General features: G+C 45.0%; 1 protein-coding gene across 1 annotated transcript in view; it reads left to right on the top strand.

Moving 5' to 3' along the window:
• The window catches only part of LOC146863625 (phospholipase A2 inhibitor gamma subunit B-like), a 62,311-nt gene extending 47,219 nt beyond the window's left edge, over positions 1–15,092 (top strand). The window contains exon 5 of the mRNA XM_085640659.1: positions 14,968–15,092. Coding sequence (XP_085496785.1) covers positions 14,968–15,092 — 125 coding nt within the window. The remainder of the gene's footprint in view (positions 1–14,967) is intronic.
• The last annotated feature ends 616 nt before the right edge of the window (positions 15,093–15,708 follow it).

The following is a 15,708-nucleotide window of genomic DNA, read 5'->3' as shown; positions in this document are numbered from 1 at the left end:
CACATCCAGCCTACGACAAGCGATGTCCAGCCTTTCGGGCCAAATGTATGTTTTGCGGGATCGTAGGACACTACGAGAAAGTATGTCGCCGTAAGCAAAAGAGAGCAGCAGTAAAATATGTCGCGACAGAGGTGGAAAGTGAAGGAGAAGAAGAAGAAGATGGCGTGTTGTGTATAGAAGAACACATACTAGGGATCAACTGCAACCATTCCAAGAAACCCCAGTGCGACCTGGTGATAGGAGGTATACCGATAAAGATGGTGACAGATTCAGGATCTCCGTACACCATAATACAACTAACGGTATGGGATGAACACTTCAAAGAGCACCTGGGGCATCACATGGAACCCCCAGATATTCGGCCAGTCACATTCACAGGAGACCCCATTCCTATGGTTGGATACAGAAGACTGAAATTGCAATTTAAGGAGCGAAGCACAAGATGCAAACTATACGTGGCGGAGAAAGGCCCTTCAGTTCTGGGGTGGATCGACCAAGGAGATCTGAGAATACAGCTAAACCCCGGAGGCGCCACACAAGTCCTGATGACCAGCGAAGAATAACAACCGGACGTAGGAAAACTGAAAGTACAATTTCCCATAGTATTTGGAGGCAAGGTTGGCAAATTAACCAAATTCACACACAAGATCAATCTCAAAGCAGATGCGAAACCGGTGTGCCACAAAGTGAGAAATATCCCACTAGCAATTAGAGAGAAAGTACAACAATAATTACGCAGACTCGAGGACAACAGCATCATAGAACCGATAACCAGCGCGGAGTGGTTGGCGCCCTTGGTAGTAGCAATCAAACCTAACGGCAAGGTGCGTCTGTGTGTAGACCTGAGGGAATTAAACAAAAACATAATAGTAGAAAAATGTCCACTACCAAGGATAGACGAGATGCTAGCGAAAACCAACGGGGTGAAATGGTTCTCTACCATTGACCTCACATCAGCCTACCATCAGATAGCCCTACACCACACTTGCCAAAAACTGACGTCGTTCATAACCCCGTTCAGATGCTACCAGTTTCGCAGGATGCCATTTGGACTGGCCTCGGCAGCGGCCATATTTCAGAAACTCATGCACAAGCTGTTCAAGGAAGTAGAAGGAGTTCAGTATTTCCAAGATGACATCTTGGTGATGGGCAAGAACAAAGCAGACTATGACGCCAAGTTGTCCAAAGTCCTACATGTTTTGGAGCGCAATGGACTCACGGCAGAGTGGGACAAATGCCGGTTCGGGATGACATCGGTCACATACTTAGGGCATGAGATCAGCGACCAAGGCATCACACCTAAACAATCCAATGTCAAAGCAATATGTGATGCACCATCCCCGGGAACCAAGGAAGAAGTCAGATCATTTCCAGGCATGGCTGAATTCTACAGCAAATTTGTACCGCATTTAGGGCCATATGTAGGTAGCCTAACATTTACCACTTCATAAATACCGAATTTTACCGATTCGGTATTTATGAAGTGGTAAATGATATGTAGGTAATCCATCGGTAATATTTACCGATTCGGAATGGGTCGGTAATTTAGAATCGGTATTTACCGATTCGGTAATGGTAACTGGCTTCCCATTGATTCCTATGGGCCAGGAGGCCCATAGGAATCAATGGGAAGCCAGTTACCATTACCGAATCGGTAAATACCGATTCGGTAATGGGGGGAGCACAATCAAGGGTGGCAGGGTGTCACAGTGACACCCTGTTGCACCCCTGATTTCTGCATGTGTGCACATGTGGCACACATACATGCCCTAAGGGCATTTATGTCTGCCACATTGCACACTTCAAAGTGCAAAAAAATGCTTTTTTCCAGCTATTCATCATTTACCACCAACTTTTAGTTGGTGGTAAATAACGAATCCCCACAACAACCACACACTCCCCCTACATATCATTTCAGGATTCGGTATTTAACGAATCGGTAAAATTACCGATTCGGTAATTTTACCGATTCGGTAAATTAGCGAATCCTGAAATATGCCCCCTACATACCAAAAGCCTGAATACCGGTCGGTAACGGGATATTTACCGAAAATCGGCCGTTACTGACCGGTATTGGGCTTCCTACATATGGCCCGTAGCCACTAGAACGCACCACTTACACCAACTCCTCCGGGATAAAACAACCTTCAAGTGGACAGAGGAGACACAAGGAGAATTCCAGAAGATCAAGACAGATATCAGCACAGCTGTTCCCTTGAGTGGATATGATCACCAAGCTAGATCAGTATTAACGACAGATGCGAGTAAAAGGGGCCTAGGAGCGGTCCTAATGCAAGAGACGAAAGATGGGGAACTAGCCACCCTCAGCTTCGCATCCAGATCCTTATTGCCTATGGAGCAAAAGTACAGTGTAATATAAAAGGAGATGTTGGCGGCAGTCTGGGCCATGGAAAAGTTCCGCCAATTCTTATGGGGTACAAGATTCAGGTTAAGAACAGACCATAAACCTCTGGTCAAAGTCCTCACATCATCTGGACAGGCTAGTGCGACCCCCTGCATCGCGAAGATGACTTTGAAATTATTGGATTACAGGTATGATGTAGAACACATCCCAGGAACCAGAAATAAAGTAGCAGACTATCTCAGTCGTGCCGCAGCCATGGAGGAAGCTCCGAGTGGAGCTGAGGAGGAAGACACTAGAGTGGCGTTCACGGAAGATCACGAACGAGTGATAAGCGAACAGGAAGCGTACGAGACTGACTCGGACATCAGGGCGGTCAAACGGTTCACACTTGGGGGATGGCCAGAGAAGAGACACGTGGAGGCAGCGCTCAGGAAATTCTTTGAAGTGAGAGAGGAGTTATCAGTTTGTGACCAAGGGATCTTCCTGCAGAGAGGAGAAAAGGTAGTTCCTCCCAACACGCTGGTGCCACGCTTACTGGCCCTCATACATGAAGGACACCTGGGCATTGTGAAAACGAAGCTCAGGGCGAAACAGATGTACTGGTGGCCGGCAATGGATAACCAGGTAGAAAGGCACGTGCGGGAGTGTGAACAATGCCAAAGAGCGGACCAGTCCCAAAGCCTGATGCGTCCGCACTTAGTGAAAATCGACAACCCCGCCAACCCTTGGGAAGATCTGTCGATAGACATCTTGGGTCCAATATTGGATTATCAGGGAGTCCAGAAATACGTGGAGGTACTTGTGGACCGGTACTCCAAGTGGCCAGAAGTGGTCATACAGGAAGACATGGCCACTGACAAAATATTAAAATTTCTCACAACCGTTTTCCTTAGAGAAGGTATTCCACGCTCTATCCTAAGTGACAATGGCCTCAGTTCACGTCGGAAAAATGGAATGCGTACATGGGAAGGAATGGGATAAAAGTCAAACATACTTCCATATACCATCCAGCAGGGAACGGACTAGCCGAGAGGTTTAATAGAGTCATCATGGGCTCAATACAATCAGCGATAGGAGCTGGGAAGGACTGGGAGAAAGAACTAAAGTGCATGTTGTGGGCATACAGGATTACCCCGACCAGCACAGGATACAGCCCCTTCCAGATCCTCAGAGGTCGAGACCCATTCACGAAGGACAATGTTGTCTGGAAAGAGTGCAATATCACGAGCAAGTGGTCTCCAGCTGTAGTGCAACACAACCTGGAAAAGGCACTGAGAATAATGAAAATAATGAAAATAGATTTATAGAGCGCAACTCAGCCCCCTGGGCATCAAGGCGCCTAACCAAAAAACTAGGTAAATAAAATATGCTTGCTTACTGGTAGGCCTTGCTAAAACACCATGTTTTGAGCTCTTTTTTAAACTGGACTAATGATGGTTGGGCCTTAATTTCTACAGGAAGGGCATTCCAAAGACGGGGGGCCAGATTGGAAAAAGCTCTACTACCCCATCGGACTTTCTTTACCCGAGGAACCACCAGAAGATTCTTCTCAGAAGAACGCAGGCTCCTACTGGGAGTATATAAGGTTAACAAAGAGCCTAATGCATTAGAAGGACCAGAGGATAGGGCTCCAAACACTAAGCACAAGAGTTTAAACACAATCCTCTGCTGGATTGGAAGCCAATGCAAACCCTTTCTAACCAAGGTAGCTGAGGACAAAAAGGGTGCAGCGACCACAAATCTTGCTGCAGCATTCTGCACTACCTGGAGGCGAGAGATGAGACCCTTGTTAATATCAGCATATAGTGCATTACAGTAGTCCAATCTTGAACCTACTAAAGCAACTACCGTTTGCTTACGCGCCTGAGGGGAGAGGTAGTGGGCAATTCTCCTCAGAATCTTAATAACCCCCCAGCAGGTGGCCACCGTTCTATTAATTTGTAGAGTCATATTCAATGAGGTGTCAAATATAACGCCGAGATTCCTAGCCGAACAAGATGGTATAGGGCAGGTTCCCAAAGATGGAGGCCACCACTCATTAGACCAGATATCCTGATTATTGCCAAAAATCAGTATCTCTGTTTTTTCACCGTTCAGCTTCAGGGAGTTTTGAATCATCCATTCCGAAACTGCTTGCATGCAGTTCCTGAAGCTGAGCGCGGAGGTACAGGCCGCATGAGCTAGGGATACCATAATTTGGGTATCATCGGCGTATGACACCACCTCCAACCCCATAGACTTCACCAACCTGGCAAGAGGGGCCACATAGATGTTGAAAAGGGTCGGACTCAAGGCCGACCCCTGTGGCACCCCACATTGCAGGGATTTGGCAGGGGAGAGGAACTCTCCAAGTTTGACCCTCTGTTCTCTTAGTTCTATAAAAGAGGACAGAAGGCTCAGGGCCGGACCCGCTACTCCTGCCTCCCTCAGACGAGATGTTAAAGTTGAGGGAGACAGGGTATCAAAAGCTGCCGTAAGATCCGAAAGGACCAAAAGAGTAGTCTGGCCTTGGTCCACCTTCAGCCGGATGTTATTCACCACCATAATAAGTGCCGACTCCGTACTATGACATTTTCTGAAGCCATGCTGGGAATTATCCAGATAGCCAGACGAGTCCAGAAAAGCCGACAGATGGAAATTCAAGTGGGATTCCAACAATTTGGCTGGGGCGGGTAGCAAGGATATCGGACAGAAATTTTTCAATATTTCTGGATCTAGGGTGGGCTTCTTAAGCAAGGGCCTCACTATCGCCTTTTTCCAGGCTACTGGAAACGTCCCCTGTGTCATGGCATTCTTCATCACCTCCAACAAAGGAGGTAATAACATATCCTGACATGATTTCAGCACCTTCAGGGGACAAGGATCCAGAGGAGTGGCTGATTTTGTCTTTTTCAACAAAAGCTCCAACTCTTCGAGGGACAGTGAAGGGAAATGAGTAAAGGTCTTACAAGGATCTCTATTCCACGCCTCCATTTTTTCCAGGGCTGAGGAAGAATGAGTTCCCAAAGTACTCCTCTGTAATTCCAGGGATAGATAGATTTCCTCGATTTTATTATGAAAGAACTCCGAAATTTTATTACATAGTTCTTGTGACCCTACCACAGGATCAGGCACCTGAAGAGAGCAAAGGGAATCCACGATCTTAAAGAGTTCATTAGATGACGACAAGGATGAGGTGAGGTTAGAAAAAAACTCCTGCTTTTCCTTGATCACCCTGGCCTTATAATCTCGCAACAGATGTTTATATGTCTCTCTTTCCCTAGGGTCCCAGAATTTCCGCCATTTTCTTTCCTGTCGCCTAACGCCCTGCCTCAGGAGCCTTAATGGCTCAGAGAACCACGGAGCAGAAGGTTTCCGTCTTGCCACATATCGAAGGGAAACAGGAGCTAACACATCTACCGCTCTAGAGATAGAGTTGACGAGCTGTTGTGCAGCCTCATCTACTTCCTTAGTTGCAAAATATGAAATAGCCCCAATGAAAGGAATAAGAGATTCATTGGTGATGTTCTTATAGCATCTTTTAGGTATTCTATTAATGGGGCTCAGTTTAGGCACCTCTCCAAGGGGGACTGCTAAATCTAAAGGCACTGCCAAATGGTCAGACCAAATCAGCCGTACAGGGGAACCAACTGACAACCTGACAAATATATACCGAACACTTCAATAGAAGGAGAAATGTCAAGGAGACGAAGATAGAGAGAGGAGAATGGGTTCGAGTCAAACTAGCCCAGTTAAGAAGGAAAGGCGACAGCAAGTTCAGTGCACCCATGCAAGTGGAAGAGGTCTACAACTGAGCAGCCTTGCTGAGTGACGGAAAGGTTTGGTCCCAGGATAGGATGTCCAAATGCAACAAGATCTTGAGATGGAATGAAAAAGAAAGTGGACAGACAGCAACTCCGCGGATTCAAGATACGAAGGTCAATCCAGTGGGAACAGGAACGGGAATAACCAGAGAAAGAGAGAGAGAGGAGGAAGTAGAGAAAAGGAACAATCCAGGAGCTGAGGAACTTTCGGGAAGCACCTGCAGGTCGCCATGCAGAGGAGTTCCCTGGAGTGTAGAAAGAAGTGGAACGAGGAATTCCCAAGAAGTTGCTGAGTACACTTCCAAGACTCCGGTGAGGCGCACCCGCACTGGCAGAGCTGTGGTAAGACCGTTGAAGTACAGAAACTTTGAGATGGGAGAAGGGAACGAGTCCACCAGCAAGTAGCCTGAGAGACATTATCTTATGTGTGAAATGTATATCTGTAAAGGGGGGAGGTATGTAGTGTCGCGCTCTAGTCTTCACGGTGTAGCGTGATGATGTAGAGCGCGGCGGCCATCTTGTGGACGATTCATTTTAGCACCGAGCCGGCGAGCTTAACGCATGTTAATTTACTAATAAAGTCGTACCTACCTGCAACTTGAGAGCAAATAGTCCTTCCTCCCTGAGGACCCCTTACATTACAGAATCAATCATGATTTAAACAAGCGTTGGCCGCGCGCGAGCGGCCGGAGACAGGATATGTGGGGGTTCTTGCCACTAACGGACTAACGGTGATAACAGCCACAAACGTACCTGTGCTCATTTGATCCCTGTGGGCTGCTGAGTTCCCTGCTGCTCGCTCTTTCTCCCTCCCGCCGCCGCAGGACAGCGCGGCCGCTGTGTGGGGGGAGGAAAGGACTACACCTCCCAAGATCCCTTGGCCGGAAGCGGAAGCGACGGATTTCGCGCCCGCAGGCGCTACAAAAGTAAACCTTCCTCCCGCGTCGCGGGACCGCGCGCGGGCGGCGCCGGGCTAAGCCCGGGCAAAGGTCGGGCCCTCTGTGGCCCTCAGAGGCACAAGGAGGCCGGGCTGGGCCACTACCATTCACTATTGTAGAAAAATTTGGGTATTGGAGTTGCCTCGCATATAAGTGCTCAGTGCTTTGTGGCAAAATTGTTAAAGTGGTAGTGGTGTTTGGCCTACGCAGTATTCATGGGTTGGTTATCGTGGTGGTTATGAAGTATATTGAGTAATACTGTAACGGATATACATGAGGCGCATTGATACTGTGAGTAGATAATTGCTGAGTAACAAATCTTGATAAATATTTGGCCACTCAGTCGCGATCATAGTGGGGGAAAAGTGGGTTGTCAACAGAAAGAGCATCATGGCTACTAAACCAAAAACTAGATCAACCAAGCGTAAAGCAAGCACCCCGTTGATTACGACAAATAGCCAACCTAACACAGATACTCTTGTTGGGCACTCTGCACCTCCAACGGCCATAGATTTAATGTTACGTAAGGTCATTGGGGCAGTAAACGGGGAAATTGAACGCACCCAGAGACACCTATCAATGACCCCTATGCAAAATTCCCATTTACAAACACACAGTAGTCCAATGCAAGCCCCACAAGTAAACCTCTGTGATAGCCTGCTGGATAATAGCCCGGACATTTCAATTGGGAATTTACCTTGTGGCCAGCAGCTAATAGAGGCCGATTCACCTATTGATAAGGTAACAAAAAGACCTAATTTAATTAAGCATAGGTTGCCCAAAAGAGGTTCCAAGCAAGGAAGCCAAAACCCTCCAATAAGGGTGGGAAGAAACAACTAATAGAGGATGAGCTCATAGAAGTAGATATACCAACTCCATTAAGTCCACCAGGATGGCTACAACCAGTTATAGCCGATTTGCAAAAACATCTAGAAACCTTCATTACTGCCCAAATAAAACCACTCTTTAGTAAACTAGATAAAATTACTAATGAGCTTCATAAACAGGCGAAGCTGAAGGAAAGCAACTCTAACCCTATTGGAAATTTAACCTCAACTGTAATTCCCCCCCTAAGGCCACTACCTATGGAAAACATTGGCACCAGAAATGAGCTATGCATTACTGCACAGGTCCATGATCCACCCATAAGTGTAGACCAATCACAGGATAGATGCCGCCCTGAAAATACGAAAGATTGTCACCCTATAAATAAAGATCAGCCGAGGAGATTACAGATAAAGCCAGGGCAGGTTGTGTCCCATGAGCGGGTGGAGGTATGGCAGAAAGTCCCTGATAGTAAGGGAAAAACCCCCCCTCCCCCCCCCTGGAGTAAATCTACCCCCGAAGTAAGTCCCTATGTTGTGATTTTTGCCGGGGTTCCTGAACTCAGGGAGGGTCAAAGGGAGACACACCTAGAGTTAAAAAACAAGATTATATACTGGTTAAATATACACAGACCTCTCCAAGGGAGGGAAAGGGGAGAAATCATCCATGTAAGAAGAGTACCATGGTTGGGAAACAGAGGAAAGGACATTGAAGGGGATTGCGTTATTGCAAATTTCAGGAACCCAAAGCTGGTGGAGTATATACTGGGAAACTATAACAAAAATGCAACCAGTACTATTCGAACTATGCCTCTGGCCTATTTTTATCCCAGACATGGCCTTATGTTCCCTCAGGGTCACAATTTAGGCAGGAAGGGAGGAGGAACAGATGGAGACTGGAGAAGGAAATATGAATACAGCTCTCTATCACTATTAAATTTGAATGGTCTGCAGTGGGAGAACAGATTTAGTCCCCTTCAATCGCTGGATGGAAATGATTGACTAACGAATTCAGAGGTAGGTCTGGTAGCGAAGAAAATAAGGGCATCTACGAAAATAAATGAATTAACCTCAGAGGGAAGGCACACACCGAATCACCCAGAAATTGGCCCGCAAAGCCAGATTGGGGAGAGGCAAGACCCACCACTAGGAAGGAGGGAGGTACATGAATTAGATACTCATGGTCCAAGGCTGTCCGGGACACAGGGGGCAAGGGTGAAAATAACATCTTGGAACATCGCAGGCCTAGCTGGAAAAATAAGCAATATAGAGTGGAGGAATCAACTAAGGGACTCCCATATAATAGCTTTACAGGAGACATGGGTAGTTGAGCCCGATAATCATCATTTAGAGGGGTATAAGTCCTTCTTTGTACCAGCTCACGAGAGTAGGGCTGGTAGAGCAAAGGGAGGCCTAATAATATACGCTGATGTCAACTTAAAGGGGAGATGGACTGTGTCACCTTGGTCCTCAGACAACTTGCAAGCAGTAACCTTCCAGGGACAGGGGTTGAGGGTACAATTATTTAACTTTTATAACCCTGGCCCAGGAAGTGGCACTAATGCTGTGCTGGAGGAATTAGATCTTAGACTAAAACAGGAATCTGATCTAAGAAAAGGCGGAGAAAACGTATTCGTCCTTTTAATGGGGGATCTAAATTGTCATCTTTGCTCACGGTTGATACCGGTAACTACCCACTGGGATCTTTGCCCACTTAAAAAGGGCCCACATTTGGAGCACACAGCTGAGGGCATACTAATAACAAAAATACTAGGGAGTCACTCACTAGCACACACTATTGATCTGGTAATTCCAGAACCAGAGGGCACCCTGATACCAACTTTTAAAGGAAGGGGATGTTCGTCTATTATAGACTACATCTTTATATCGACCTTTGCTAAACACCGGATTGGGAAGGTAAACATTAAATGGAGTGCCTTTAGCGATCATAACACCCTGGTTATAGAAATACCGTATAAGGATTATATTAAAATGAATAAACAGCTGGATACCATTTTACAACCTACCGACCAGGGTAGGCGCTTAAAATAGACAAAAATCAATGCCCCTGAATTTTATACCGCACTGGTGCAAAAGGGGGAAAAGTGGCTTGCGGAGTGTTTAGATCTCCAAATAGAGGGAGTTGACCTAGTCGCCGCTTTCAGGGAGCTAACTAAATGCGCTGGAAAACTATTGTTGACAAAAGGTCCCAGAAAACCAGTGACTCACCCAAGATGGTTTGACGTAAACTGTGCACGAGCACTAAGAAATTTAAAGTCAAGTCTTAAGGTTAACCCGAGGGACATAGTGGAGGTGGCAAAGTATAGGAAAATCTATAGAACTAAGATTAAAGAAAGGAAAACTACCTTAAAAGCTGAATTATGGGCTGATTTAAGAGAGGCTGGCGAAAACAGAGATTTCACTGAATTCTGGAAGATTATAAATAGGCCCTCTTTTTATGATTGTAACACACCGGTCCTCAGCACAAATATCCTCCCACAGCAATGGGTAGCTCATTTTGAGAAACTTTACAATCATTCTAAGGTTTGTAAACAAGAAGGGGAATGGGTTGGTAATAGGAATGAGGCGCAGGATTTTACACTCACTGAGATCACGCAAGCAATTGTTGGATTAACACCAAACAAAGCACCTGGGCTTGATGGCACTCCCCCAGATCTGTATAAAAGTAATGTCGATTTGTGGGCACCAATTTTAATGAGAGTGCTAAATGCAGCCATTAAAACAGGACTCCCGAGGTCATGGTCTACTGCCTTAATAGTTCCTATTTTAAAAAAAGGAAACAAGGACAAACCCCAATGCTATAGACCTATATCATTGATTGATGTTTCGGCTAAAATACTGGGGCGGGTGGTTCTAAATCGTTTAATGGCCTGGACAGAAGAGCAGCGCACAATAGTTGATACCCAGTATGGCTTTAGAGCGGGAAAATCGACCAGTGATCAATGTTTAAATTTATATTTACTGGTTGCTAAATATACTAGTGCAAGTAATGGGACCATTTACATGGGATTTATGGACTTAGCAGCGGCTTTCGACAATGTGAATAGAAGCAAGCTTTGGGAAATGATGACTTCCTTGGGGATTGATCAGGGTTTGATATAGTATGGAGGGGGGGCAAACTGATTCCTTCCCATGTTCCAGTGGAGTAAGGCAGGGATGCATCCTTGCCCCCTTCCTATTCTCACTATATATAAACGACCTGGAGTCAACCCTCATAGCCGAGGCAGCCGATTGTCCTAGGGTAGGAAAGCGCCAAATACCAGTCCTCCTATATGCGGATGACACGGTTCTCCTTGCTAGGACACCGCGAAGTCTTCAAATATTGATTAATGGATTTGTAGATTTTATGGAAAAATTAGATCTGTCTGTAAATCTGACTAAATCCTTTGCGTTGATCGCAGGCAAAAAACCGACTAAAAAACCGACGTTCAATATTGGGACCCATGTCATGGATATAGTAACTACCTTCCCGTATCTAGGCCTACTGCTCGACTGCAAAATTCAATTTGATAAGTTGTTGGAGGAACGCTGCTCCAAACTAGTTTCGTCATGTGGTGCAATCATGAATTTTGCACAAAGATTAGGCTGCTGGTCCCCCGAGCAAGTTATGACCTTATATAATTCAATAGGTATAGCTAAAGCGGTATATGGAGCAGAGGTGTGGGGCTTCAGGGATGTTAAACAGCTACAAATGGAAGAAGATACATTTATTCGTAGGATCCTGAAGATCCCACACGCGATACCAGCTGAAATTGCACATTCTGAACTTGGTATCCCATACATTGCTGATTTGGTCAAAATTAAACCAGTTTTGGCTTGGCTCGGCATCTGGGCAAACCCGGATGCTGAGCTAAGCAAGGAAATTCTTAATGATTGCTTACAAAGGGATAAAGGAATGTCAATCCCATGGCTGAAATATGTTAAATTAACTTTAGAATCTGTAGGCCAGCACACACTTTTCAGTACCCCTGCTCTAATTTCAAGAAATAGTAAAATACAAATTAAAAGGCTGTTGCTGGATAAAATGGAATCCCTCAGGGAGACTAAAGCTTTCACATTAAAACGCTCAGTGGTAGCGCATTGTTTAGTTAAAGAGACAGTGGGTATGGAACCCTATCTATTTCTCTTGCATAATCAACAGGATAGATTTTTAATGTGTCGTTTTAGGCTCAATTTGTTGCATAATATTTTATCTTACCCATCGGGTTTTACTGCGACTATTGAGCAGAAGGGTGCCTGCGGCTGCGACAATTTGTCTCCGCAGGACACCCTTCATTTTGTATTATTGTGCCCATTTTATTGTCTTCCTAGACGCATGTTTTTAATTGATATTTTAAAACGTGGAAAATTTCGACATGCGAAGGTAGCCTTGTTGTTCCTTCAAAGAGCAAATGATATGTATACGCTATGTTCAGTGATAAGCTTTTTGAAAGCTGCAGTAAGACTAAGGAGCACTAGAGACTAATTCACCTCTCGCATCTATATGAATTGTAACAGTTCGGTTGATGGTTATTTTTATACTAATGAAATGTATAATTGTATATGTTGTGTATTTTTAAATATGTACTTTTTATGATGATTTTTTAACCATCGAAATAAAGAATTTGATGTGGTGGGGGAGGGGGAGAAGTGGGAGTTGTATGCGCGTGTGAGTCATCGCGATCATGATCGCTCTGAAAGCGAAAGTGATCACGATGAGGCACAAGTTTTCAAAGTGCTGCTGAAGGCTAGAGGTTCGCACGTGCACGGTCGCGTGAACGCAAGCGTTAGGCCAGCCAGCAGCACTTTGAAAACTCACCTACAAAATGTCTCTCTGAGCCAGCGCATGCGCTAGGCTCAGCGAGACCTAAAAAACTGGGTGCTAAAAATCTCTGTGACCGGCACAGAACTATGCTGCTTGCAGGACTATGTGGCAGAGCTATTTTTGTCCGCTTTATAGAGTTCCGCATAAGAGAAATGAACAAACTATTGTCAGGCCCACTTTTGACAAGACTCAAATTTGGCACAGTGCATCATGTGGTGGCTTTTCCTAATATGAAGTCCAGCCCCTTAAATATGATATTTTGACTGTGAGATAGATGGTGTAAACAGAGCACGTTGCAATTTTTTATGTTTTGCAACTTTCTTCTAAGCTATAGGCATTTTTATCTTAAACCCATCCTTGTTGCTTAAAACATTCGATTTTATAATTTCACTATGACGCATTAAATGATCCTTCTGCATGTTTTATTGCACATTTTTTTATCCTGAAAGCCATTAGTTGGAGTAAAATTGTAATATATAAGCAGATCCCTGATTTTAATTATAAATGTTAAAGCATTGTTTTAATCATTATGGTAGACACTTCTGAGCCAAAGACCCTAGTTTTCAGTGTGCACCTCGCAGAACAGCACAGGGCATCTGTGATGGGCTGTGGAGACATTAGTCCGGCCGGTTAAAATTAGCATTATGTGATGCCATTGTGCAGCACTGGCAGCAATCACAGATGCCCAGCAGACAGCAGGCTCCGTCCACACATTGGGCAGTAGTGGGCTCCAGAGCTTCAAGGCTAAAGTGGAGGGCATGTGAGCCTGTGATGTGGCTCAAAGCATGCCCAGATGTCTGCGAGGTATGTTCCCTCCAGGGACGTCAGCAGCCATGGCTGGGTTAAGGGGGAGGACCCTGCTGTTGCCGGAGTCATCCAGAGCCTTACAGAGTGGGTACATCTAGGTCAGTGGCACAACTCTGTGCCACCTAATCAATATTGATTCAGAGGATTGCGGTTCATAGAATATTTGATTGTCCTGCCTAATGGTGGAAGAGATGAGAGGATGCAGAAGTGGAGGCCAAACAATATAACTCCTTCAGTCCCTGCGGTTCTTACCTTTGGGTATAATTAAGTGTCCAACATACAATATATCCTATGGGAACACATCACACAAGAACAAGACCCTCTGGAATAATGAGATGCTGTGGAATGCAGTAAAGGCAGGTGATCAGGAGGGTATAATCCAGATTTCCTAACAGCAGTGGTTCCCTCTTGTTGTGCCCTGTGCTCTATGCGAGCGCAGCGAGCTACATACTCACCTTGGCAGAGTCTGTAATTCACCACTGGACTCTGACACAACACACAACCAGCAACAATACCATGAAGAGAAACAATACCTACATTGTGGACATGAGTGTGTGTGTCTCTGCTATTTTTGACGATGGGTTCTCTCAGGTAAGTCCATAAATATAGGGCACACTGTTCAAGTTGTTCATGGTGGCATAGCCCAGTCAGTCTCCTACAAATGAGTGCATTGTTGCTGCTGTACCCCCAGCACAAATACGTGTGCATCATATATATTGCCACTTTATAACATAGAGGATCGTAACATGACGAAGCACAAGGATGGATTTCTTGATAACTCCCACTGATGGACTCATCACCAAGGTGAAGTGGTATTTTAAGAATGATGCTTGAATATGCAAGTGCACCAGGAGAGTTGCATAAGGAAATACACAATTACAATAAAAAAAAGTTGTATTTTGAGTCATGAATGTGGTGCAGTTCATTATCAGATTTGCTGAAAAATAGCTGAGCATTTATGGGCATTGGTAATCAGTTGAAAAAATATTTATTGTAAAAGAAAATGATGAACAAGTTTTCCAAAAAGCAGTCAATAAAAAAAGAGTTCTTTGGTAAACTCCATAAAATAGTGTGGGTGATTGACATTTGTTGTTGACAGTGTGAAGCTGAAATCATGACTTATGTGTCAGGCCAATAGTTTCCTTGTTCCATGCTGCCCTCTAAATTCCCACCATAAGGACACTTAAGGACCTTTTGTGACAGTCACAATTCAGCCTGAACTCCCAGGGCCTGGAATCCAGTCCAGGTTGCTTCTCACAATTTGCAGCATCTGTATTAGTTGCCAATCTGAGATCTTGGGGACTTTGGAACTGGGATGGGCATGAATTCTTTCCAAAATGGAAAACAAACTTTTATGTAACAGCATTGCTAATGACCGATTATTGTCTGTGTGTTTCTTCTGCAGCTAAAGATGTGAAAGAGTATTTTGTGAAAGGATGCGCCTCGCAAGATTTCTGTCAATCATTCTACCTGTCTGGGTCACATGCCCACACTTATGATTTACTGTGTTCACCTGCAGAGAGGCTTTGAGTCCATTAATTACACATCTTATGCAGTAATACCCCAGGTTAGTAGAGGTCAGTAGAAACATTTTTAAACGTTTACAAGTACCTGTCATGCAGAGTCTGGACTCGTGAAGTGGAACACTGTAAGCAAGAAGCAGATGAACTCATGTCAGCCTCCCTGGGACACAGAATACACGTAGGCAAGGTGCTTGGTAATATTTGGGCTGTTTACGGACCACCAACCTCCATATTATGCCATCTTTGGTGCCTGGGCGCATGAGAGGGTTTCATCTGCATGATGCATTGAGTGATCCAAGCCCGGGCCCTTCAACCACCCACAGATATTGGCTTGTGGTCAGAGAAGGCGCTCCTCGCGATGAGCTTCTAATGCCGACTTGATGTGTAACCATGGAGGAAACTGAAATCTAGTGTCACCTCTCTATTTTAAATAACATCACCAAATGATTAGTGTACAGTCAATGTATATCCTGCCAATAAATATAAATGCAGATTACATATCAAGTCTCTGTGTTAACATGTGATACACAAAGAGTGTAACACACTTCAGCATGCTTGAAAACTGGCTGACTTTGAATCTCTGACTCCTTCAGTTTTATCACTTCCTTTCCACCACCAAGGGT

This window comes from Triturus cristatus, chromosome 2_1, assembly GCF_964204655.1.
Source record: "Triturus cristatus chromosome 2_1, aTriCri1.1, whole genome shotgun sequence".
Classification (NCBI taxonomy): domain Eukaryota; kingdom Metazoa; phylum Chordata; class Amphibia; order Caudata; family Salamandridae; genus Triturus; species Triturus cristatus.
This window is presented reverse-complemented; position numbering and strand designations above follow the sequence as displayed.